Raw genomic sequence first — 25,815 nt, 5'->3', positions numbered from 1 at the left:
TCATAAAATTGGGATATAAACCAGTTTTATAAAGTTGTGGTGCTTCCAAATAAACCCTTAGTTTTAGGGATGGTTGGCGTGTAGCCGTGTGCCTTTCTGGTTGGGGCATATCACTTCCTCCCTCCTGTTGCCGGCTATGAAGTCTGTTTTGAAAACTCTAAGCATAGGATAAGATGTTTGCATGCTAATTAAAATTATTAAATATAATCTAATTACAAAACTAATTATATAGATACAAACTAAACAACCAGACAAATCTAATTTGTCTATGATCTGTGCATGTGATACAACAATAAATACTTGCTAATAATGGATTAATTAGGTTTAATAAATTTATCTTGCTATTTAGTTTTATATGCATAATTAATTTTGAAACTAGACTATATTTAATATTTATAATTGGTATTTAAATATTTGATGTGACATGCTGAACACCCCTATAATATGCTTGAGGCGTGTCCCCTGTTTCTGCCAAACAAGAAGCAAATAAGAAGGGGATGGACTCCGCTACTTTGGAATTAGGTATGACAACTGGTATATATTTATTGGGTAGTATCGTCCTATATTTATATCCATGAAAAGAAATTTTACGTGCCAAGTTATCCATATCTGCTCGTGGTCTTCTAGAATCTTATCTATATGTTACTTGTTGTGTAACTAAAAATAGTATTAAATCCTAACATACCAATCCCACAAAAACGTTGAATTTAAAATAAAACAAATCATATAATTACATATAAATAAATTTATAGTTCACAAATGATAACTAGAGAATGATTTTTTCTTTTAGCTAAGATGGACTCGAGTGGTATGATACGAGTAGATTTTACTTAAAGTTATACAGGTATCGATAATACCCATTTGTACTATACCTGTCTATCCGATGGATAGAGTTTTTTACCTACTAATATATTCATGGATAGAGAAATTATTTTATACCCCGGATTAATATTGGGTAAAATCCATCTGATATTCACGTTTCAAGTATCTATTATCATCTCTATCTGGAATTCATCCAGGACGTTTGGCCCGAGCGGTCTAGCAACCATTCCCAGACGGTGGGTTTTGTGGGCCTTTTATTGTTACCCGCCCTGTTTGTGCTCGGCCCTGATATGTGCTTATACTTGCTCTTTAGTTAGTCTGACTGTTGCTCCTCTCTCTCTCTCTCCCTCTCCATTTGGGTCCCCCTTCTCTTTCTCATGGCGGCGGCGGCGGCGTCGACGCCGCAGGGAGTGGCGGAGCGGCGGGGCATCCCGGCAGCGGCCTTCGTTGAGGACGTTGAGGCCTACCTCCGCCAGGTCGGGCTCGACGTCAATTCCGCGCTCGCTTTTCTCCAGGAAAGGTGAACAGAACTCTCAAAAACTTTGGTACGGTGGTAGCCTAGGGATCTCGTTAGGCTGCGGAGCGCGCTTGATTCGGGAGTAGCGTACTGGTACCGCTGGCCTTGCGCCTGTAGTGTCGGACACGATCTGGATCCACTGTGCGAGCACCTCCGACACGTAGCTTTTGGAGAAGAGATGTGGCTGCTATGTTCGGATGCTAACTGCGCGTTTGTGGCTTGTGATAGTGGTGTTTGCTGACCAGATTACGACTGCTAGTAATCGAATTGGCTGGTTCTGGGTTTCTGCGGCGTATTGGACATCCTAGCCCGGATTGCTGCGAGTTGCGAATCTCGATACCCCTTCGCAGGGTCCAATTTGTTTCAAGCCATTTGCCTCTAGTTTTGGAGCACCTTTTGTTTTACTACTTGTTTGGTGCATATGCTGTGCTTACTTGGTCCCTTACTCAGCTACCATTTATGGCTTGGACACTACCGTTTTGCAATTTGCAATGGTCGCTCCTTTTGTTTTGGTTCTAACGTGCTTGCTGATTATGTAGTTTGATAGTAGGAAAGAGCATTTGGTGCTAGTATTTGCACAACATAAGAAAAAGATAATTCTAGTTGGTTGTGGTGGTAATCTGGGTTTATTCTCTGAGACACTTTTTTTTTGGAAAACTTACTGTCTTGTGGATTTATATCGCTTGGTCTATTTTTTTATCTTTCATAAAGCATTACCTTTCCATCCATTCAACATTTCTTCTTAAAAAAAATGTGAACTTCTGAATGTACCCCTGTTTACTACGAAGTGGACATTGCATTTATAATATGTTCTGTTTTCTTTTATTATAGCAGTATCTTTAAGCAATGTCTGTGACTAAATGGGTCATATTTAGTTTCTTTTGTAGTTATGAATGAAATACTGAATCTTAAAATTGCAAACTCTTCCATGAGCTGCCCGATAAATGAGTGGAAGGGCTATGTCCAGTCATTAGGCAATGTTCATTCCATATTGGTTGAACGTTGTGTGAGGTGTTACTTGCTTTGAAAGAGTCATGGCTCAGCTGATATCCTTGACCAGTACAACAGGCCATAAATATATATCCAGTGATTCCTTTCTAATTCCATTGTCTGGGTACTGAACTTGTGACCATTATCTGATGCCAGACCCGACAATACTGAGTGCTGGGACATGAGGAGAAACATAACATGTGCTTTTCATGTTTCCATCTATTGCGCTTATTTCGAGGAGAAACATAACATGTGCTTTTCAATTTGTTTAGGCTGCAGCAGTACAAAATAGTGGAGATGAAGCTTCTAGCACAACAAAGGGATCTTCAGGTGCTCATATTATGTTCCTTAAGTTTTTTGTAGGCTTGCTTATGTGATGTATAATATTCACATGATTAGTAACATGGTTTTTAAAGCGGTAAGGCGGTCCAAGGTGTTGGACCACCGCCTGGACGCCTAGGCGAGGTAGGCGGGCAAGGCGCCTAGGCGTTAGACCACCGCCCGGACGCCTAGGCGACGCCTTAAGAACAGTGATTAGTAAACTTAGTGTTGCCTCATGAAGTCAAAGTGAACTTATGAGTGAAAGTGTGAAGATTTGGTTTTACATCTAAGGTGTTCATCATGAACCTCTTAACTATAAAGAATAGCTCCCAGAAGTTCATAATTTCTTCATGATTCCAACACAAGCCTGGTATTCCATAGCACATGTGTTCTTAATCTAGTATTGATTGAAGTTACTCCCTCCTTTCTAAAATTTAAGTCAATTTAATATTGTACTAATTCAAATCTCTCTAACATCGACCAAGTTCATAGGAAAATATAGCATATAGTCCCTCTGTTTCAAATTGTAAGTTGTTCTGGCTTTATCTAGGTACACAGTATCTAGCTATGTATCTAAAAAAGCTAGAATGACTTTTGAGACCTATGGCTAAGCAAAAAAAACAGAGACCAAGAAAAAAACTAACTCCCTGTGTGGTCGGCTGCTGCTAGCTGCCCATTAATGCAGCAATGCACATTCACCTAACGCATACAGTGACATTGCAAGCTGAACTTCTCTGCCCATTGAATACGGAGACTCTCAGCTTTTGCTGGATGTGTTGCTCGTCGGATATGGAAACCTAACTTGGCTTCAGCGGACGGTGCATGACTGCATGTTCGAAACAAGGCAACACCTGCATACACACTGTGATAAAGCAGGTGCTGATAGAAATACACTGATCAGACTTTGAAGCTTTTCTTGACCTTAGGCAATGAACAAAACTGGACAGAGGGAGTACCAGATAAATGCACTATCAAGTATCAACACATATTTCATCTTGGGTCTAATTAAACTTACTTGATGTTCTACACGTTGTGTATTTTTGTACATAATTGGTCAAATTTAGATAACTTTTATCTAGGCAAAACTAAAACGAGCTACATTTTAGAATGGAGTATTGGATTAGTAGTAAATATTTGAATTTCTGTTCATGGAAGACTTGCCATGTGTGATAAATATTACTTATGTCCGCAATCAAATGTAACATATTAGCCTCTGTTCTGTTGACAGGCAAAGATTCCTGATATAGAGAAGTGCTTGGATATTGTTACAACATTACAAGCTAAAAAGGATTTGGGTGAGGTTTGTACAGTTTCCTGGAATCAAGTTATATACTTTCCATCTTCTATAATGATGATGGCACTATTGTTGCGGCTGTACATTAAGCCTGCTTAATGTTCAGTTTTGACTCTTTAGATGGTCCATTGGTTCCTTTACCTTGTGTTCTGCTACCTAGAAACCTTAGATCCTGTACTTCAACTATATCTCAAATTGTAGCTTACTTGTTTATTGTGTACTTTCTGCAACTTCTGTTGGTTAGTAACTCAGTATGCATTTTCATTTATGTCTAATAATAATAATTTACGTTGTATAAGGATTTAAGCATGAAAAGTAAATGAAGAATTGAATTCTCAGTAAAGCACCCGACCCAAGGAATTTTGATTGGAAAATGTTAGGGCATGTACAACCTAGACACTGCTGCACGGTACTCCAAGTATAAGACACAACTAAAACACAACATAATACAGTGGTCATGTCTAAAACATGTGTTTTACCATATTCATTGTACCAATCAGAACATTCAATAAATTAAGACACAACTAAAACACAACATAATACAGTGATCATGTCTAAAACATGTGTTTTACCATATTCATTGTACCAATCAGAACATTCAATAAATTAAAGTGACCAATCAGCTAGTCTTCTGTCTCGAAGATAGAGCTAAGACACTGTGTCTTCGTCAAGATACATGTCTTGAGTTTTTTTACATCACCCCCTTAGACACACTCTAAGACAACTTAAGACACCCATTGTACATGCCCTTAGTGTACCTGAACCAGGGTCCAGTGGTTTCATTGCTTGCACTACATACGTGTCAAATTGTTTCATCTGCAGTGCCATTTAAAATTGCCTATTGCCTACACATCGTGCGCATTTGCATGTAATTAAGCTGTAGGTTCAATATTTTTTAGGCTAAAATCATGCTGGATTCTAGTTTGAACTGCACTTGAGAAAATTAATTATCTCAATCGAAGCTTCCAACTAACTGATGCAGGCACTCATAGCTGATTTCGAATTGTCCGAGGGGATCTACTCCCGTGCAAAAATTGAGGATACTGACTCGGTGTGCCTGTGGTTGGGTGCAAATGTGATGCTGGAGTACTCTTGCGATGAGGTTATTAAACAATGACCATCCATATTTGTTTTTAATTCCCTCCCAGGCCGAGTTAATATATATATATAATATATATATATATAATACATTTTTACTTTTATTTTAAAAATAGACTCGCTTTTTTTAACCCATATTTCCTGAACCTTTTGCAGGCCAATGCCCTCTTGAAGAAAAACTTGGAAAATGCCAAGGCCAGCTTAGAAGTCCTTGTTGCTGATCTCCATTTCCTGCGAGACCAGCAAACCATCACTCAGGTAAAATCGTTGTGACCAGCTTAAATGATCTTACTTCGCATGGTTACGTTGGGCAATGTTTATACCATGGTCTAACACCTATACCTATACCAGGTTACAATTGCTCGGGTATTCAACTGGGACGTGCACCATCGGAGAAGCAAACAGGCCGTAAAAGAAACCTGATTACTTACATCACGAGGCCGACCAATGCGACTGGGACTTTTTTTTTTTGTACCTTCTGCTACCTCTGGCAGATTAGCCCGTCATAGCAAGCAGTTTGTTGTTGTATCGGTTTGTTCAGAGTTTTACGGTGTGGGAACATTAGTAGAAATGTCATTTCACTGCCTTCTTTTCCCCGCTGGATCGCATTTCACAAAATATTTCCACCATTCTTGCAGAGAAGCCTTGCTATCGCCAAACTACTTGGAACATTTTGTCCCGCCTCGGAACTTTAGGACTTTTTTCCCCGTGTTTCTTGCGTTTTTCTAGTAAGAAAACGAACTGGTTCATGTATAATTCCTGCTTTTCTAAAGGGGCTTCCTTTTTTACATCTGTAGGGCTATACTGCTTGACAATTGGATTTTACCTTGCCATCAGAGAGATTGATGAAATCTCCATAGTTATTGCAAATAAGCAAAATATTTTTTGCAACCTACATGTGCGGTAAAATTGCATATCCAAGGAGATTGATGAAATCTCCGTAGTTATCGCTACTAAATTTCTTTTTACCACCAAGGATCTTTAAGGGGGTGTTTGATTTCTAGGGGTTAATTTTTAGTCCCTACAGTTTATGAAACCAAAAGCCCCCTTAGAATCAGAACACCGAAGCTGAATACATCGGGTTTGATCGATAAGAGAAGAGGCCCTCGCAAGCATACGCATAAAATGGTAGATATAGTATGTCAAATTAATCCACTATATATGGTTTAGCCTAGCATGAATGTCTATTAGTGCAGCAGTTTATATGAAACTTATGATGTGCCAACCACTCTTCCTGTAGTGCGTTCTTCAATGTTATTTGAAAGGTTATTTATATTGGCATTGCATGGATTGACCTTGATTGAGGTTGTGGACTTATGCTTGTTCTTGGCTGCATGGATAGTTGATGTGCCGGTGTTGGTTGAGGTAAAACGCGGTTGGTGTACATGAAATAGAAAAGGAGAAAATAAAAATTAAAAAAAAGGAGGAAACATGGCCGTATGCTTGTTCAGGTTGTGGACTTATGCTTGTTCTTGGCTGCATAGAGAGGGTTGCGTATAACGTTGATGTGTAAGTAGTGTTGGTTGAGATGAAACATGGCGGTAATGTAAACTACTAATTTTAGGGAGGGAAAGTATATTTCGGGACTAAAGCTAGGATTCTATACCTGCTAAGGGCTGATTTGGTGGTTAGTGATTCCGAGGGAATGCATGGAGAGAAATTCCCTTGCAATTCCCATGGATCCCCTCGGGATCACTAACCACCAAATCAGCCCTAAGCGAGATGTTAGGACCATGCATCGATGTACATGGTAATTGTGTGTGCGTCGTTGTAAATTAAATGGAAAAAAGGAGAAAATTACAAATTAAAAAGAAAAGGAAAGGAAAGAACTGGAGCAGCAGCCGCACAGGCCCATTCGGAAGAGGGGAGCCGAGGGCTCAGCCGTCTAGCTTCGTTATACTCTATCACAGCTATCTCATTTCATTAATATCTTAACAATCGAAACTCCGATCGCCATGGTTCTAGTGAAGTTAATTAGTTGCATAATTTTTTTTATCTAATCTAGTTTGATCAAAAAAAAATCTCAGATCGATCGGAATCCCGTTTCTACTAGAGGAACAGAATTCTATCCGCTTATTCTTTTTTTTATAAAAAAGACGTGAATTGATTTGATCCTGTAATTAGGAGGAGGCGTTAGTTATAATTAATTTTTGAGTGTTTCCGCAATCCTCACGCCTCCGATTGATTCTGCTGTAATTCTCCGGTTGTCAGGTTGAGGAAAAAAAAAAGGCAAGCTTGGCAAACGGATCCACATTGTTGCTCTAGGATCTACTACTAGATGATGATGGGTGGCGGTCAACGTTCGTAGCCGTAGCTGTACAGTAGTAATTGCCTCGACAAAGAAGCTGACAGTCTGAACTGAGACTGTAGCAGCGTTTTTTTTATTTACTGTTGACGCCTTTTCGGAGCGCCAAACACTCAACAAGAACCGTGGCGGTGCCCTCTGCACAGGGGCGGACGGTCCGCGCGCAGGGGCCGGACGGTCCGCGGCCTGGTGCGAGGCGCGGTGGTGCTCTCTGCGCAAGGGCGGACTGTCCGCGGCCTGGGGCCGGATGGTCCGCGGCCTGGTGCGCTGCTGGGACTTCTGCCTGACGGCCGGACGGTCCGCACGTACGCAGGGACGGCGGATCGCCGACGGCGCCTGGATCTCGCTCCCGGGAGGGACCCCGTCGGGGAGTAGAGATCCTAGGTGGTGTCTAGGCTCGGGCAGGCCGACCTAGACTCCTCTAATCGACATAGAGTCGAGGAGAGACGGAGAATTTGGGGATCGAGTGGCTAAACCTAAACTAGACTAGAACTACTCCTAGGATAAAATGCGAATAAAAGTTGTATTGATTCGATTGTTGATGATTACAAATCGGCCGTAGACCTCTCTATTTATAGAGGAGGAGGGCTGGACCCTTTACACAACTGATTCCGAGCTAATCCCGCGAATATAGCTAACAACCGTAGCACAAAACTCGGAACCCTAATCTGTTCTGCGCACGCGCGGACCGTCCGGCCCACAGGCGCGGACCGTCCGGCCCACAGGCGCGGACCGTCCGGCCTCAGGGCCGGACAGTCCGCCGCTCAATTCTGGTTCGAACATATGCCCCCCCTGCCTTTTGGTGGAGCTGGGCGAACCAAAAGCAACTAACTCGATGTGATTACATCGGTTTTCTTAGGCATCTTGCCACATACTAGGATGGTACTGTTTGAGGAAACACCCATTCAAAGCCTTAGGTAAATCCTTGCCTTGTAATGTTTGTAGTAAATAAGCGTTACCAGACATCACCTGTTTCACTTTATAAGGACCCTCCCAGCTTGGCGACCATTTCCCGAACTTTCGGTCTTTATTCCTCAGAGGTAGAATGGTCTTCCACACCAAGTCTCCTACTTGGAATGATTTTGCTTTGACCTTCTTGTTGTAGGCCCTGGCTACCATGATCTTGTCCTTTTCTATTGCTCCCAAAGCTATCATCCTCTTGTCGGTCACCTCATCAATATTATCCATCATTGAATTATAATAATCAGTAGCAGTTAGATCATTTTGTCTGGCAAACCTGACAGCATTCAAACTTATTTCCACAGGTAACACTGCTTCCTGCCCATAGACAAGCTCAAAAGGATATACTTTGGTAGCACTATGCTTAGATATTCTATGAGCCCATAAAGCTTCAGACAAAATCTTATGCCAATGTCTAGGATTGTCAGATACCTTTTTCTTTATCAAATTAATCAACGTCCTATTACTAGACTCGGCCTGTCCATTGGCCTGAGCATAATATGGAGACGAATTAAGCAGCTTAATTCTGTATAATTCAGCAAATTCACGTACATCCTTTGACATAAAAGAAGTACCTTGATCTGTAGTCAAGGTCTGGGGAATGCCGAATCTATGAATAATATGCTCAGTTATGAACTCAATTACCTCCTTGTGCGTCATGTTCTTTAGAGCAACGGCTTCAGTCCATTTGGTGAAATAGTCAGTGGCAACTAACACAAACCGATGCCCCTTTGATGATGAAGGATGAATTTCTCCAATAAAGTCTAATCCCCATCCTCTGAATGGCCAAGGCTTGATGATAGGATGTAATTCGGCTGCAGGGACCAACTGTAGGTCGCCGAATTTTTTGACACACTTGGCACCCCTTGTAGTACTTGAAACAATCAGCTGTCATACTAGGCCAATAAAAACCAGACCTTCGCAACAACCACTTCATCTTTGGAGCTGATTGATGGGTACCACAAATTCCTTCATGTACGTCGGCCATGGCTAATATAGCATCATCTGGGCCCAAGCACTTAAGCAGGATATCATTAACCGTTCGGCGGTAAAGTTCATCACTCATCAAAACATACTTGAAAGCTGTTCGCCGAATGTTCTTATCTGTCCTGATATTGGGATTTTGCAAATAATTAAGTATAGGTATCCTCCAATCACTTGTATCGGCTTCATTGTCAGCCGAATCGATTAAGAGCACCTTTCTGGTAACCTCGGACGGTCCGGCGTCAACACGCGGACGGTCCGCGACCTGGGATTTTGGCTCTGCACTGGTTATCAGATTTTCAGTTTTGTGAAATTTCCCTCTCTTTATCCGATAACCCGATGCATCTTGTGCCAAGTTGTTAGCTCTATGATTCTCAACTCTAGAGATATGCTGAATACTGAATTCATCAAAAGAATGGATTATGCTCCAACATTTCTCAAGATAACTATTTAGAGTACCATCAAGACATTGATATTCTTCTAACACTTGTTGGACAACCAGCTGAGAATCACCAAATACCTTCACATGTTTTACTCCCATACCATTTAACAGTTCTAAACCGAATAGGAGGGCCTCATATTCAGCTTGATTATTAGTGCAATACGTTTTCAATCGGCTAGAGAAGTCAAAGGAGACATTACTTGGTGAAACAAGCACAATGCCAATTCCTTGCCCTTCATTGCAAACCGATCCATCAAAATATAAAGTCCAAGGAGTAATAGTGAGGTATGACATGTCTAGTTCATGAATATCATTAACCCGATGTTCTACAATGAAATCCGCTATGACTTGGCCCTTCATAGATTTCAATGGTTCATAGGCCAAGTCATATTCTACGAGTGCATAAGCCCACTTACCAATTCTACCACTCATAATTGGGTTATGCAACATGTATTTGATCACATCGGCTTGACCAGAAACAGTGCAATGACTAGACAATTAATAGCATCTACATTTGGTGCATGCAAAAAACAAGCATAAGCATAACTTTTCAATAAAAGTGTACCTTGTTTCAGCATCCACCAACCTTCGGCTTAGATATGTCACCACATGCTCCTTCCCCTCGGTTTCTTGTGTCAGAACAGCCCCAATGACCTTATCCTCAACTGCAATGTATAATCGGAATGGTACTCCTGCTCGTGGTGCTTTTAATACGGGAGCCGAAGATAAGTATTTTTTGATGAGATCAAATGCTTCTTGTTGTTCTGCCCCCAGGCGAATTCGGCATCATTCTTAAGCCGAAGAATAGGGGTGAACGCATCAATCTTCCCGGCTAGGTTAGAAATAAACCTTCGTAAATAATTCACCTTGCCGAGAAACCTCTGTACCTCGACCTTACAGGTCGGAGGTCCCACATTCCGAATAGACTTGATTCGGTCAGGGTCTATTTCTATACCACGTTCATGTATGACAAATCCTAAAAACTTACCAGCCGACACTCCAAAAGCACATTTACGTGGGTTCATTTTCAAACCATACTGACGCATTTTATCAAAGGCTTTGCGCAAATCAGCTATATGAGAACTAAACTCAGCCGATTTGACTACAATATCATCAATGTAAACTTCCACAGTGTTTCCTAACAATTCATGGAAGATCAAATTCATAGCCCTCTGATAAGTAGCACCAGCATTTTCAGACCAAATGTCATGACAACCCACTCAAATAAACCAATGAAGCCTGGACATATAAAGGCCGTTTTAGACGCATCTTCTTTGGCCATGAAAATCTGATTATATCCGGCATTACCATCAAGGAAGCTAATAATTCTATTTTCTGATGCATTATTGATTAATGTGTCGGCTATGGGCATGGGATATTCGTCTTTAGGAGTTGCTCTATTTAAATTGCGAAAATCAATGCATACTCTAAGTTTACCTGACTCCTTCTCCACCGGCACAATATTGGAGACCCATTCTGCGTATCTGCAAGGTCTGATAAAATCAGCTTCTAGCAGCCGGTGGATTTCGTCCTTGATGCGTGGGAGAAGATCTGGACGAAATGTTCTAGCTCTTTGCTTGAAAGGTCTGAAACCAGATTTAATAGACAGCCGATGCTCTACGATCTCTCGGCTTAATCCAGGCATTTCAGTATAATTCCAAGCAAAGCAATCTGAATATTCCTTCAATAGACCGATCATCTCATCTCTAGGATCGGTCTCCAGGGTCTTGTTTACAAAAGTTGGCCTTGGAGTTTTACCATCTCCTATGTCAATCTCCTCCAAAGGATCGGCCGATGTAAACCCCTGTCCTAGTTTATCAAGATCTCTGAATTCCTCTATTATGTTTCCCACAGAGGAATTAGAAGATCTTTGTGTGACGGCGGACTCTCCGGTCTCGGGGATCGGATCATCCGTAATACTGTCCTTTTGCTGTGATGTATGTTCGGTCTTAAAGTCCGAACCCTTTTGTGAAAGACCAGACCATCCGGGCTTGGAAGCCGAACTGTCCGTGGCCAGAGACTCATGAGTTTTGTGTGTATTCATCATTTAAACTTTATTTAGGATTTAGCCGATTCTCCATCGGCTCTAGCATTACAGGAATGAAACCTTTCTTATCTATACTTATGAATTGGTAATCAGAAAAATCTACTCCTGTGAGACATGTAGCAGTCTCATAAGTCCAGAGTACAGGGGCATCAGCCACAGCGATGCAGGTCGATACATCAGCATGTACTTGTTCTATGTCATCACCTACCCATTGTATTAGCATTTGATGTAATGTAGAAGGTATACATTGATTGGCGTGAATCCAATCTCTGCCTAGAATTAAACTGTAATTTCCTTCTACATCAGCGACGAAGAATGCAGCAGCAAGGGTCTTAGTCCCGATGGTTAATTCAACGGACGTGACTCCCCTGGCTTTGATCGAACTATCAGTTCCAACACCGCTGAGGGTCATGTTGGTCTTGACAAGTTCGTCATCTTGTTTTCCTAATTTTCTGTATAATGAATAAGGCATTAGATTTACAGCCGCCCCTCCGTCTACCAACATCTTAGCAATCGGTATCCCATCAATGTGACCGCGCACGAAGAGCGGCTTTAAATGATTTACCGATTCCTTTGGTTTAGTAAAGGCGGCTTCTTTAGGACCAAAATCAAACTGGGCAACAACAGGCTCATCGTCGCCGATGATAGTACAATCGGCAGAAAATGTAATAATATTTACATCCATACCTGGGCGTTCTGGAGAAGCCTCGTAGTCGACCAGGTCTTCTCCCAGCAGGTCGTCCTCTTCCATTGATGTTGTCGTGTCGTTGGAGGCTTCCTGGTGAACGGCGGACGGTCCGCGCGCAGAGGCCGGACGGTCCGCGCCTGGTGCAGGTTGTCCAGACGCTTCCTGGTGAGGGACGGACGGTCCGCGCGCAGAGGCCGGACGGTCCGCGCCTGGTGCAGGTTGACTTTCTATTTCCATGGCCGTTTGTTTTTTCTCGACGGCCTTTGGTCTCCATTTCTTTTGCGGTGGCGGGTATAGTGGATGCGTGTCATTGAATATCTTTTCCGCCTCTTTCTCCTGGCTCTCCTTCACTCTTAGGCGCTGTAATTTTCTCTTTTGGGATCGTGTCAATCCTGTCGGGCACCATCGAGGCATGGAGTATTTTGGATCGGCTGTTTTGACGATAGCCGTATCCTTTTTGGTTGTGTTATCCTTTTTGGTTGTGTTGGCCGATTCACCAAAAATCATCGGCCCTTTATTGTCCCCATGTATGACAACATCTGCAGTGCCTATTTTGATGATGTCTTTTTTCGTTGTCCTTTGAGTTGCTACAGGCATATGCCCCCCTGCCGGATTGGTCGGTTTAGGAGGCCGAGTAGTCCGGCAATCTTGTTGGGCCTGTGCCTGGTGACCAGATTCAGCAGCGCTCAATCGGTCTTGCACTGGCGGCGCCAACCTATCAAAAACGGATGTTTGGGGTGCCCCCCAGGCGGGGTACTGTGGCATCCCAAATGGATATGGTGGCATGCCCCACATTTGATTTGGGACATATGGTGGAGGTAAGTATGTGTATGGATATGGCATAGATGGATAAGGGGGTGGAGGTGTCCATGTCGGCATGTTAGGTCTCAATTGTACAATAGGACCTTTCATTTCATCCGATTGGTGAGGTGGTCCAATCGGCCTGACCTGACGTTGCTCATGAATGGGTGAGCGGGGTCGCTTTGGTGGCCGGTCACTGGGGCCGGCCTTCTTTTTCACGTATTTAGACAACAATTGATCGAAAGTCGGGCCAGGCTTGATCAGCCGACCAGCTGCTTTAAATGTATTTGTTTTCCACGTACCTATCTCGGGTCGTCGTGGTTTGAAGGTACGTGGTCGCTGCGGGTCCTGAGCACGGCCGGACTGTCCGCTAGAATCCTCCGGACCGTCCGGCGAAGCGTCGGACCGTCCGCGTCTGGACGGCGGACTGTCCGTGATGCGCAGCACGGGTTCCCGCAACTGTCTTCCCGTCTGCGCTTGCCCCCCAGTGCTAGAGGCTGTGATGGTCACCTTTAGGGTCTCCCCTCCATCGGGAGTCTTCTCGGCCACCACTTTCCTGCAAGAAGCTTTACAATCCTCATCGGCCCTTTTAGCATTGCCGATGATTGTTTCCTTGCCTTTGCCTTTATCAGCTGTATTTGGCCGAATCAGGACTTTCTTGCCCTCGAAGTCAATCATGTTCATCGGAAAGGGCTCTGTATCCACCTGCATTTCCTGAAATTTCAATCGTCCTTCGTTAATGGCCGATTGAATCTGTCGCCGAAATACATTACAATCATTAGTGGCATGAGAGAATGAGTTATGCCACTTGCAGTACGCACGACGTTTTAGCTCGTCGGCGGATGGAACAGTGTGATTTATTTTAATATTACCATTTTTTAGTAATTCGTCAAATATTCTATCACACTTACCAACATTAAACGTAAACTTAACCTCCTCTTGCCGTTTCTTTTGAACCGGCTGTAAGGAGGCACAAGCCGAAGATTTGGCCTGTTTTGGCCAAACCATTTCAGCAGCGTACACTTCTGCTGATTCGTCATCTGAGCTACTTTGGTCGCATTCTACTATATGTACGTTGTGACGCATTGTTTTAGCAGTTTCTTTGCTCCGGCTTTCGCAAGTCAAAGCTCTCTGGTGTAACTGTGCTAGTGTAAAAAATTGGATGCCTTCTAATCTTTCTTTTAAATAATATCGTAGACCATTAAAGGCTAATCCTACTAGCTGTTTCTCTGCTAAATGAATTTGAAAGCATCGGTTTCTTGTATCTCGGAATCTCCGGATGTAATCATTAACCGATTCATCTTTTGTCTGTCGCAACGACACTAAATCTACCAAATCCAACTCATAGTCACTGGAGAAAAAATGATCATGAAATTTTTGTTCTAGATCCCCCCATGATGAAATGGAATTAGGAGGTAAAGTGGCATACCATGCAAACGCGGTTCCTGTTAGCGATAATGAAAATAAACGTACGCGAAATGCCTCTGTGTCGGCCAATTCTCCCAATTGTGCTAAGAACTGGCCTATATGTTCGCGTGTGTTTTTCCCTTGATCACCCGAAAATTTTGCGAATTCGGGTATTCTGGTTCCCTGTGGGTATGGGTGGTGATCAAATCGGCTGTCATAAGGTTTCCGATATGATTGCCCCCCAGGGACCATGCTTACTCCGAGCTTATCTCGGAACGCCCCGGCTATTTCTTCCCTCACTATATCAATGGCATCCGGTGCAAGACCACCGGCTCTCTGGTCAAACATAGGTGGGGTTGGTTGCATGTTGGTATGTTGTCGTTCCCCCCATTGGTTTGAGCTACGTGGTGCATTGCCACTTGCCCTATATGGTTCGTATGTTTGATCGTTCCTTTCTGGCCTTCTAGGTGGGGCCGGAAAGTTTTCCTGGGTTCTAGATCTCGAATTAATAGGTTGATGCATTGTATAGTGCGATGGGAAGTGTTGCTGGGACGGGTGAGGATTCAGGTAGCAATCCTCCTCAAAAAGGTCGTGTGCGGACTGTCCGGTCATTGGCCCGGACCGTCCGTGATTATGTGCGGACCGTCCGTCGTTGTACGCGGATGGTCCGACTGGGTAGTTTGGGTTCTGTGCCGTGTGTGGCGGCTCGGGCGCATATCTAGGTAACTCATTAAAAATAGGCCCGACTGTTGCTGGCCCGGACGGTCCGCGCTCACGTGCGGACGGTCCGGGCATGTGCAGATCGGCTGATTTGCTGCCGATTTGCGGTTGCTTAGGGTATGTGTCCATCGGCATCCCATAAAGGGGTTGTGACTGGTCGTGACAACCTGTAGCCGATGTGTTACACACGTTATCTCCTAACTCAACCTCGTGCGAAGGAAAATTTGCGGTACTAGATTTATCAAATGCACGTACTAGTCTCTTAAGATCGCTTTGCATACCCCCTATGATGTTCTGCATTTGTTCACGCTGATCTTCTACATAATTTCTAAGAGATTGCAGATCGTTGGTATTACTTACATTGGGGATATCTGGCGTGGGTTGGAGCGAAGCCGGATCCGTCGCCCGATGTCGGACGACCTTGTTGTTCCTGTCCACTTTGAAGTTGGCCAAGAACTTCGCTTTCGCCTCCTGGATCATCCGCTCCTTGTGCTCTTCGAACTGGAGCCGCTCGTCAGCCGGCAAGGTTTCCCAAGTCGGCTCTATGATGTTGCTTGGAGAAATATCAGAGCTTTCCCTTGAACCGGCCATTGAGGGCCGATTTGATGGGCTTAGATGTTTTTTCTCCAGCGGAGTCGCCAAAAGTATGTTGACGCCTTTTCGGAGCGCCAAACACTCAACAAGAACCGTGGCGGTGCCCTCTGCACAGGGGCGGACGGTCCGCGCGCAGGGGCCGGACGGTCCGCGGCCTGGTGCGAGGCGCGGTGGTGCTCTCTGCGCAAGGGCGGACTGTCCGCGGCCTGGGGCCGGACGGTCCGCGGCCTGGTGCGCTGCTGGGACTTCTGCCTGACGGCCGGACGGTCCGCGCCCTGGGGCCGGACGGTCCGCACGTACGCAGGGACGGCGGAAGATCGCCGACGGCGCCTGGATCTCGCTCCCGGGAGGGACCCCGTCGGGGAGTAGAGATCCTAGGTGGTGTCTAGGCTCGGGCAGGCCGACCTAGACTCCTCTAATCGACGTAGAGTCGAGGAGAGACGGAGAATTTGGGGATCGAGTGGCTAAACCTAAACTAGACTAGAACTACTCCTAGGATAAAATGCGAATAAAAGTTGTATTGATTCGATTGTTGATGATTACAAATCGGTCGTAGACCTCTCTATTTATAGAGGAGGGGGGCTGGACCCTTTACACAACTGATTCCGAGCTAATCCCGCGAATATAGCTAACAACCGTAGCACAAAACTCGGAACCCTAATCTGTTCTGCGCACGCGCGGACCGTCCGGCCCACAGGCGCGGACCGTCCGGACCGCGGACCGTTCGGCCTCAGGGCCGGACAGTCCGCCGCTCAATTCTGGTTCGAACATTTACCTATTGACATCAAGAGATCGCAGACCGCAACTGCTAACCGTCTGGGTCGACATTCATCCGTTTGGTCAGCGTGTAAACCTGTGGTGATGTTTGCTGCATGGGCGAGAGTTGACCAGCACATCCAACAAGTCCTCGAGTCTCTCTCTCTTGATCAAAGCTGACCCAATAACTACTTGGATCTACCAAACTGGAACGAGCAGCGGCGCCGCCCAGCACCGAACCGGAACGCCACGGACCACGGTCAACAAGGAGAAAAGGCTTCAGCTCCCCTGGACGCGCATTGCATTGCATTGCATTGCATTGCACCACAGCCACAGGCCCTGCAGGCCTGTTGCGGAGACGGGGATGCAGCAGAACTCAGCATGATGATGCCTCCTCCTCCTCCGATCCGCCACGCTGTTCATCAGTTTTGAGTGCGCCGGCCGACAAGGCAGGCGGTGGCGAGACGGCGATAGCTAGGCTCTGCCTGCGCTGTCAAAATTTCACCCTGCGATCTTCAATGTACCAGCTGCGCCTGCGCTCCGATGCTGACTCACCGACCTCACACGCTTTATGCAGCTGAGATGCTTTTGAACCTGGTCAATACGTTGCTGCTGGCTTCGGCTTCCATTTCAGACTTCTCCAGGTTCTTTTCGTCTTGCCAGATGGCACGGCACTGACTGGTGCCCGGGAACTGGGCTGGCCCCCGGACCGGTTCAGGTGCTTCAGGTCAAATAAGTTTAGTCCTACAAGGTTCAAAAAAACCTTTGGACGGTGCCGTGTCACACTAAAGAGTAGAAACAATAGTTCAGCTCGATCGTAAAGCACGTCGTGCCTTCATCGGTTCATGTCAGTCCAGGCCTGATTCATATATTTGAAGCATATGAAGTCTAAATATTACAACCACTTAAAGCTCATATCTTACTAAATTAAAAAAATAAATAATACGAGTTTCATTGAGCTAGGCCGGCTGAAGCCCAGCCATGCGTGCAGGCCGTGCCGAGTGCTTGACATGCCAAAATTTGAAGACCAACTCAGGACCGTCTTTAAGTCATGCTAGTCCGACCCATATTATTTTGTAATAAGCTATGTTTTATACTACTATTTTGAGGCCAGCACGAAGCTCGACCATCAGCACTGACTCTAGTTTCAACTCTAGCTATAGCAACCTATTCTGGTAAAAGAAGAAGAAAGAAAAAAAAGTAGCTCTGTCCAACCGACCTTTTTTTAGTTAGTCAAACGAGTTCTTCAGCCAAGGAACATGCACGCACTCTCGTTTTTTTTTCAAAATAAATCTTGTGGCCACACCACACACACCAGATATATACAATATATATAATGCCGCCTTATTAATGCGATTTATTATTCCATCCTATCTAGCTAGTTTGAAGAAACTAGTATATACTAGTATACACCACAAAGACAGTCGCTATCATCAGCAGCCTAATAGCCTCATCATCAGCGTTGTCGTTATTGTCGCGCGCTTGTCCGCCGAATCATAAAAGTCGAGGGGAACATTTATTGTGTCCACATCGGGAAACGAAGATCTTCGGCGATGGTTTTTAAATTTGTTTTGTTTTTATCCGATCGACACTAGAACTGCAGCACTGTGCGTGCTCGCTGCTCGTTTACAGCCACGCATATGCACGTGCATCATGGTGTGTTTTAGAAAGCGCACTCAAAGCGATTTAGCTTATTTTTTGATAGGTAATATTCCATCCGTTCAAAAATAAAATTCGTCTTGCCTTTTAAAACAATAATTAGTATATTTGTTTTACATAACTATCTGTTTGGTTGGTTTTAATATGTACTTCTATAGTGTTTTTTTGTCTATATTGATTGCAACAGTCCAAACAGTCAGTTTTAATTCGAAATAAACAACAATCCGTATAGATAAAAATTAAGAGCTAAAACGATTAATATTTTGGGATGGAAGAAATAGTACATGGTACAAACAGCTAAGCATGCACATATAATAGGTGCAGCATCTGCAAATGTTGCAGTACAAATATACACATGCTGATCACATTCTTCCTGGTCCAGAATATTGCCTTATTGGCACTTTAAATAGACCTATATTTATATATTATTCGCGTGCAAGCTCGGTGCTTCAGTCCAATGCAACAGTGACGCTCTAATCATGGGCCGCTACAGAAATGCCGACTCATCACCATATTTGCTGCTAACTAAATATCCTCGAATGGCAAACGCAGCACTGCGAGAAAAAGAATATCGTCTCGTCCAACTCACTCATTTATTAGCGCCCATGCTAGTACGACCCATTATTATTATTATTATTCCATAATAATCCGCGGCCATGCCATGCCCTGCCCGTGCATATGCTAGCCAAATTAATTTCCTGCTGCTGATGAATAATGCCACGTACGGTACGTCCGCCAGTTGCAAAGATTCCGACAGAAACAGAAGTTTTTCTGGTTCATTTTGATGGCGTCCATTTTTCTTCTCACTCGGTCGAACCAAGTGTTGGCAAACTTGTCGGGCCAGCATACGTATGTACCCTTAATTTGCTTGGTGACAAAGCAACTCAAGTTTGCGACAGACTGCCTTTAGAGAGATGAGCTCACTAAATACCAGCGCGGAGTTTAAATCTATACTATACTTAAAGCATCAGTTTCAACGGTCGTCCCGCGTCATATTTTTACAAATAACCCCTTATAGCTATTTCAAATTCGTCTCGTGTCATCTTTTTACAAATAATCCCTCATAGCTATTTCAAATTAACCCGGTCCGGCACAGGCTAGACGCTCGTGGGCCACAACTCTGGCCTAGACACATCATGCTGGCCTGCTGACTGTGTCGGGCCAGCCCGTTAGCCCGTCGGTCCATTTGATTAAATCATCGTGCCCGTCGGTCCATTTGATTAAATCAGCGTAAAATATTAAAAAATGGTGTAGGAGGTGGGGTTCAAACACATGCCCTGATGGAAAAAGGGCAGGAGACACGGGGTAAAGCTGTATAATCAGTAGAACATCATGCTCGGATGTTTTTAATATTGAATATAAATTGTATATATGTATATACGTTTTTTTGTAAAATAAAATATATATAATCGTGTCGGGCCGGACCAGCACTACGGGTCGAGGCTACAACCCAAGCACGGCACGACGTTCTTGGCTCTTGCAAACATTAGGTCGTTTCTGAGACCACATTGGCGCAATGGACTCCATGGTGTTTGAAGTTGCTGAATTGGATGGATCAACAATGATTTGTCACACTAACAATAAAATGAAAGATTATTTATTGGTTTTAAACGTTAGTAATTGCTACGAATTAGCATAATTTATATGGAGCACATCCAGTTTTTATTGACATCTTACTTTAACAATCACTCTATATTTTGATCTATATTTTTTATAAGTTTGAGTTCATGTGACTTATTTTAGAAACTTGAGCTCACAAACTTTCTCTTATTTGGTCTCTGTATGGTGGAATTATGTCAGTTTATAATCTCTGTTCGTTCAGCCAGTCGTTGTGAACTATCTTCTAATCGCTCACTTCATTGGTCGTGTTGTACCAAGACATATTGGATGGAGTAAACAATAACATCAGTTAGCCAAATAAAAAAAATATTATACGGAGAGCGGAGACAATCAATAAAAAATCTTGAATTTTTTTGGTGGATAGTTTACATGGATATTGTTGTAAACCGTCGCAACGCACGGGCAACCGACTAGTGCTAGTATAAAAGATGGCCGGTCGGATCTGTTTAATCAAGTTTGTTTAGCTTGTTTACATTAGGCTATCATTAACGGCTTATCTCTATCTTCGTCCTCGTATTTAAACTCTACTTTGCGAACAGTATAGTCTACAGTGTAACACAGTGTTTTGTTGAATAATTAGACAAATTCCAAATTAAATTCCGAATATAAATCATGACCAAATCAGAAGAACTGAAATAAAAGCCAAATCAGATGATGCGTACTGATTAGACTTACTGATTGTTGGCGCGCGCCAGGATCAGCTGAGTCGACGATGTCAGAAGATCACGAGCAGTCGCGTGAAGACGCTTCCCAAAAACCTTATTCGCCCTCTCCTGGTGCAGGATCTAGAAGACGAAGGGTTCCGGAGACCTGCTCTCCTGATCGCAGATGCACCTCTGCGGTCGGGACGAAGGGAACTAAAAGGCGGCTCAGCTATGAAGAGAGGCGAAAGCGAACTGGGATCTGGGGATGATTTGGAGGCTGGCTGCCGGGCTCCTTTTATAGGGCCGAGTCCGCGACCCCCGTGCTTATCCACCCACGAAAATCTCGCAATCAGTTGAGATTTTGTAGCGATCGGTTAGGATAAGCGTAACAGCCAAGAAACCAAAAAATCAAACGGCAAAAGGTAGCCGCGCCCCCGCAAGGCGAGGGGCCGGATTTCGGCGGACCATTCACGCGCATGTCGTGCGCCCGCGCCCTTCGCCCCGCCCCGGCCCGGCCCGGCCAGGCCAGGCCAGGCGAGGCGAGGCGAGCGAGCGCGCGCGCGTGTGGCTCTCCACACTCTCTCCTCTCATCCATGACTTGGTGAGTGAGTGTGGCTTCCATATTTAAGTTAGCTCTACTCCACAAGAGCTAGCAATATGGTGCTATTGGTTCCACCTATCCCTTTGCCATCCACTTATATGGGCTTTTGAGATTTTCCTGGGATTTATTTGAATAACTTAATTGGGCCAAGCCCATAAATCCTAACAATCCCCCACCAGATCTCAAATGCCCATCTGCAGTTTTCGCCACTGTTCACTACTGTTTAATATACTAGTTTTTCAGCAGAGACTGTTAAGTTGAACTTCCGCCTAGAACTCCAAGTTACACCAACCCACAACTTGGACAATGGACTATGCCTTGAATTGCAAGTTTTGCGTGAATGGGTTTCACTTGAAGTCATGACTAGTACTTGGCTACCAGTAGTCCCCTTCTCGGGTGGAGCATATACGTCGTACTCCAAGGTCTCTTCATGAGTTTACTAGAGATCACCCAGATCTCATAGACTGCGACGTTAGACAGTCTAACTCATATAGGTGTGTTCTTTCAAGAATGTTCTGCAGGACAACATCTTCGCTAATACAAGCCAACAGAACACATTAAGGCACAAAGCCAACCTGCCTTACAGCATTTGAGAGTATTGCATCTTTACTTAGAGAGGGTCAAAAGTTACTCTCCTCAGTTCACCAATGGCTTGTTCTTCCCAGGACCTAATTCACGGGATCTCCGATCACATAGACTGGGTTTCCACCATGGCAACTTTATTCGGGTCTCATACCCATCTCTCTCGATGCGATTTCTATCACATTACGTGGTAGTCCCTTGGTAAAAGGATCTGCCAGATTTTTATCTGTTGAAATATAAGTCACACTTATAACTCCGGAGTTTCTCAACTTTCTGACAGACTTCAATCGTCTTTTGACATGTCTTGATGACTTTCCATTATCCTTAGAACTCGTCACTTTAGCAATCACTGTCTGATTGTCACAGTTCATAAGGATAGCTAGTATTGGTTTCTCAACCACCGGCAAGTCCATCAAGAGTTCACGCAACCATTCTGCCTCAACGGTTGCTGTGTCAAGTGCAGCTAGCTCGGCTTCCATGGTTGACCTCGTCAAAATGGTCTGCTTGCATGACCTCCATGATACCGCACCTCCACCAATAGTAAAGACATAACCACTGGTGGCATAAAGCTCGTCTGCATCAGATATCCAGTTCGAATCACTATATCCTTCAAGTACTGCATGCTGACCAGAATAGTGAATTCCATAACTCATTGTACCTTGCAGGTAGCGCATAACCCGCTCAAGTGCATGCCAATGATCAGTCCCGGGGTTTGACATGAACCTACTCAATTTGCTCACAGCAAACGAGATATCGGGCCTTGTTGCACCAGCAAGATACATGAGTGAACCGACAATCTGAGAGTATCTCAATTGGTCTAAACCAATTCTCTTGTTCTTTCGCAGTGTCACACTGGGATCATAAGGTGTTGGAGAAGGTTTGCACTCAGAGAAGCCAAATCGCTTCAAAACCTTTTCAACATAGTGAGATTGCGAGAGAGTAATCCCACCATCTGCCTTAATCAGCTTGATGTTTAGAATCACATCAGCTTCTCCCAGATCTTTCATATCAAAACTCTTTGATAGAAAAGACTTGACTTCATTGATCACATCAATGTTTGTGCCAAATATCAATATATCATCAACATATAAGCACAATATAACTCCTTCGCCCCCACCACAGCGATAATATACACACCTGTCTGCCTCATTAATGGCAAAGCCTGCAGACGTTAGAGTAGTGTCAAACTTCTCATGCCACTGCTTTGGTGCTTGCTTCAGACCATACAGAGATTTCAATAACTTGCACACCTTGCTTTCTTGACCCTTTACTACAAATCCATCAGGCTGTTCCATATAGATTTCCTCGTCCAGCTCTCCATTAAGAAAAGCTGTCTTTACATCCATCTGATGAACAAGGAGACCATACGAGGCAGCCAAAGAAAGTAGTACTCGAATAGTGGTCATTCTAGCAACAGGTGAGTAAGTATCAAAGAAGTCTTCTCCTTCTTTCTGAGTATAGCCTTTAGCCACAAGCCTAGCCTTGTACTTTTCAATTGTACCATCAGGCTTGAGCTTCTTTTTAAACACCCACTTACAACCCACGGGTTTGCATCCATAGGGTCGATCAGTGACTTCCCACGTACCATTTGAAAGAATAGAGTCCATCTCATTATGAACTGCTTCTTTCCAATCATCTGCATCTGGAGATGCAAATGCTTCTGCAATGGTAGTAGGAGTATCGTCCACAAGGTACACAATGAAATCATTACCAAAGGATTTTTCAACCCTTTGTCTCTTGCTCCTTTTAGGAGCATCATTGTCATCCTCCTCTAGGACAATTTCATGTGGCTGTTCAAAACTCTCAATAGGTGTATTATGTTCAGGAATTATCTCAGAAGAGTATCTAGAATTGCTATGAATGTCTTTCATTGGAAATATATGCTCAAAGAAAGTAGCATCACGTGATTCCATAATAGTATCAACATACACATCAGGAACTTCAGATTTAACTACTAAAAATCTATATGCTATGCTACACGAAGCATATCCAAGAAAGACACAATCCACTGTCCTTGGACCAAGCTTGCGTTTTTTATTAATTGGTACATTGACTTTCGCCATGCACCCCCAAGTGCGCAAGTATGAAAGTGATGGTTTTCTCCCAACCCACTTCTCATAAGGGGTTTTCTCTTCTTTGCCCATAGGAATTCTATTCAGAACATGACATGAAGTCAGGACTGCCTCCCCCCACCATGCCTTAGATAAACCAGAAGTGTCTAACATGGCATTCACCAGGTCAGTCAACGTACGGTTTTTCCTTTCAGCAATCCCGTTTGACTCGGGTGAATAGGGAGGAGTCCTCTCATGAATAATGCCATGTTCTGCACAGAAATCGTCAAAGACTTTGGGAAAGAACTCACCACCACGATCTGATCTAAGACGTTTGATCTTTCTCTCTAGTTGGTTTTCAACCTCAGCCTTATAGATTTTAAAGTAGTCTAAAGCCTCATCTTTAGTTTTTAGCAAGTATACATAGCAAAATCTAGACGCATCATCAATCAATGTCATGAAGTATCTCTTACCACCTTTTGTCAACACACCATTCATCTCACAAAGATCAGAATGTATGAGTTCTAGTGGTGCCAGGTGTCTCTCCTCAGCAGCCTTATGAGGCTTTCGAGGTTGCTTCGACTGCACACAACTATGGCACTTAGAACCTTTGACTATGGTGATATTCGGAATTAAACTCATGGTTGCAAGCCGAGACATAGAGCCAAAATTAATATGACACAAACGAGAATGCCAAATACTCGCAAGATCATCAACATTAGCACAAATATGGTTCACAGACTTATTATTGAAATCTAACAAAGAAAAGCGGAACAAGCCTCCGCAATCATAGCCTTTACCAATAAATTGTCCAGACTTGGACACAACTAATTTATTGGACTCTAAAACTACCTTGAACCCATCTCTACATAGAAGGGTTCCGCTAACGAGATTCTTGTGTATAGAAGGGACATGATGCACGTTCTTCAGCTGCACGATCTTTCCCGAAGTAAACTTCAGATCCACCGTGCCAGTGCCATGAACAGAAGCATGTGACCCATTCCCCATTAGCACGGAAGAATCCCGGGCGCCCTGATAAGAAGAGAACAAGTTGATGTCAGAACACACATGAACATTAGCACCAGTATCAAGCCACCAGCTAGGTGATTGAAATACTGAGAAGATGAAAGGTAAATTACCATACCCTTTGTCTTCCTCATTGCTAGCGACCACTGTGTTGACATTGCCCTTTTTGCCACGGCGATCCGCTCGATCGGGACAATCCTTGGCAAAATGACCCGCCTCGCCACATGCGAAACATGTCAATTCAGCCTTGTTCTTCTTCTTCTTGAAGTTGGTAGTTTTGTTGGGCTTGTTAGATTTTGGCTTTCCTTTGCCCTTGTTGTGGTTCTTCTGAACCATGTTGGCGCTGGAGTGGCCCTCGCCTCCTTTAGATCCCGTGTCCTTAGCCCGAGCTTTCTCCTCAACATCCAGAGACGCTATCAGATTTTCAACTGATATCTCCTGTCTCTTATGTTTCAGAGCTGTGGCGAAGTTCCTCCATGTAGAAGGCAACTTTGCAATAATGCATCCGGCCACAAATCGGTCAGGAAGGACTATCTTAAGGTGGTCGAGCTCCTTGGCTATACACTGTATTTCATGAGCTTGCTCTACAATAGAGCGATTATCAACCATCTTATAATCATGAAAGCTCTCCATGATATACAGGTCACTGCCAGCATCTGATGCACCATACTTAGTAGTAAGTGCATCCCACAACTGTTTCCCGTCTGTGTACTGCATATTCGCATCAACCAGACGGTCAACAAGGGCGCTAAGAACGGCTCCCGTGAACATAGTATTGGCATGGTCGTACTCTTTCTCCTGTTCAGGAGTCAGTGGACCCTCAGGTCTGCCTTTACTAACATGAAAGACATTCATAGCAGTAAGCCAGAGCGTGGCCTTGACTTGC

At 44.0% G+C, this 25,815-nt stretch overlaps 1 protein-coding gene across 1 annotated transcript; it reads left to right on the top strand.

Moving 5' to 3' along the window:
- The first annotated feature begins 1,174 nt into the window (after positions 1-1,174).
- Positions 1,175-5,830, top strand: LOC100282989 (uncharacterized). Its single transcript, NM_001155893.2, has 6 exons — positions 1,175-1,342; positions 2,602-2,659; positions 3,879-3,950; positions 4,927-5,046; positions 5,199-5,300; positions 5,394-5,830. Exons 1-6 carry the CDS (start codon positions 1,200-1,202, stop codon positions 5,463-5,465), a joined length of 567 nt encoding a protein of 188 aa, NP_001149365.2. The 5' UTR covers positions 1,175-1,199; the 3' UTR covers positions 5,466-5,830.
- Positions 5,831-25,815: the final 19,985 nt, after the last annotated feature.

The sequence above is a fragment of the Zea mays genome, chromosome 3, assembly GCF_902167145.1.
Source record: "Zea mays cultivar B73 chromosome 3, Zm-B73-REFERENCE-NAM-5.0, whole genome shotgun sequence".
NCBI lineage: Eukaryota > Viridiplantae > Streptophyta > Magnoliopsida > Poales > Poaceae > Zea > Zea mays.
This window is presented reverse-complemented; position numbering and strand designations above follow the sequence as displayed.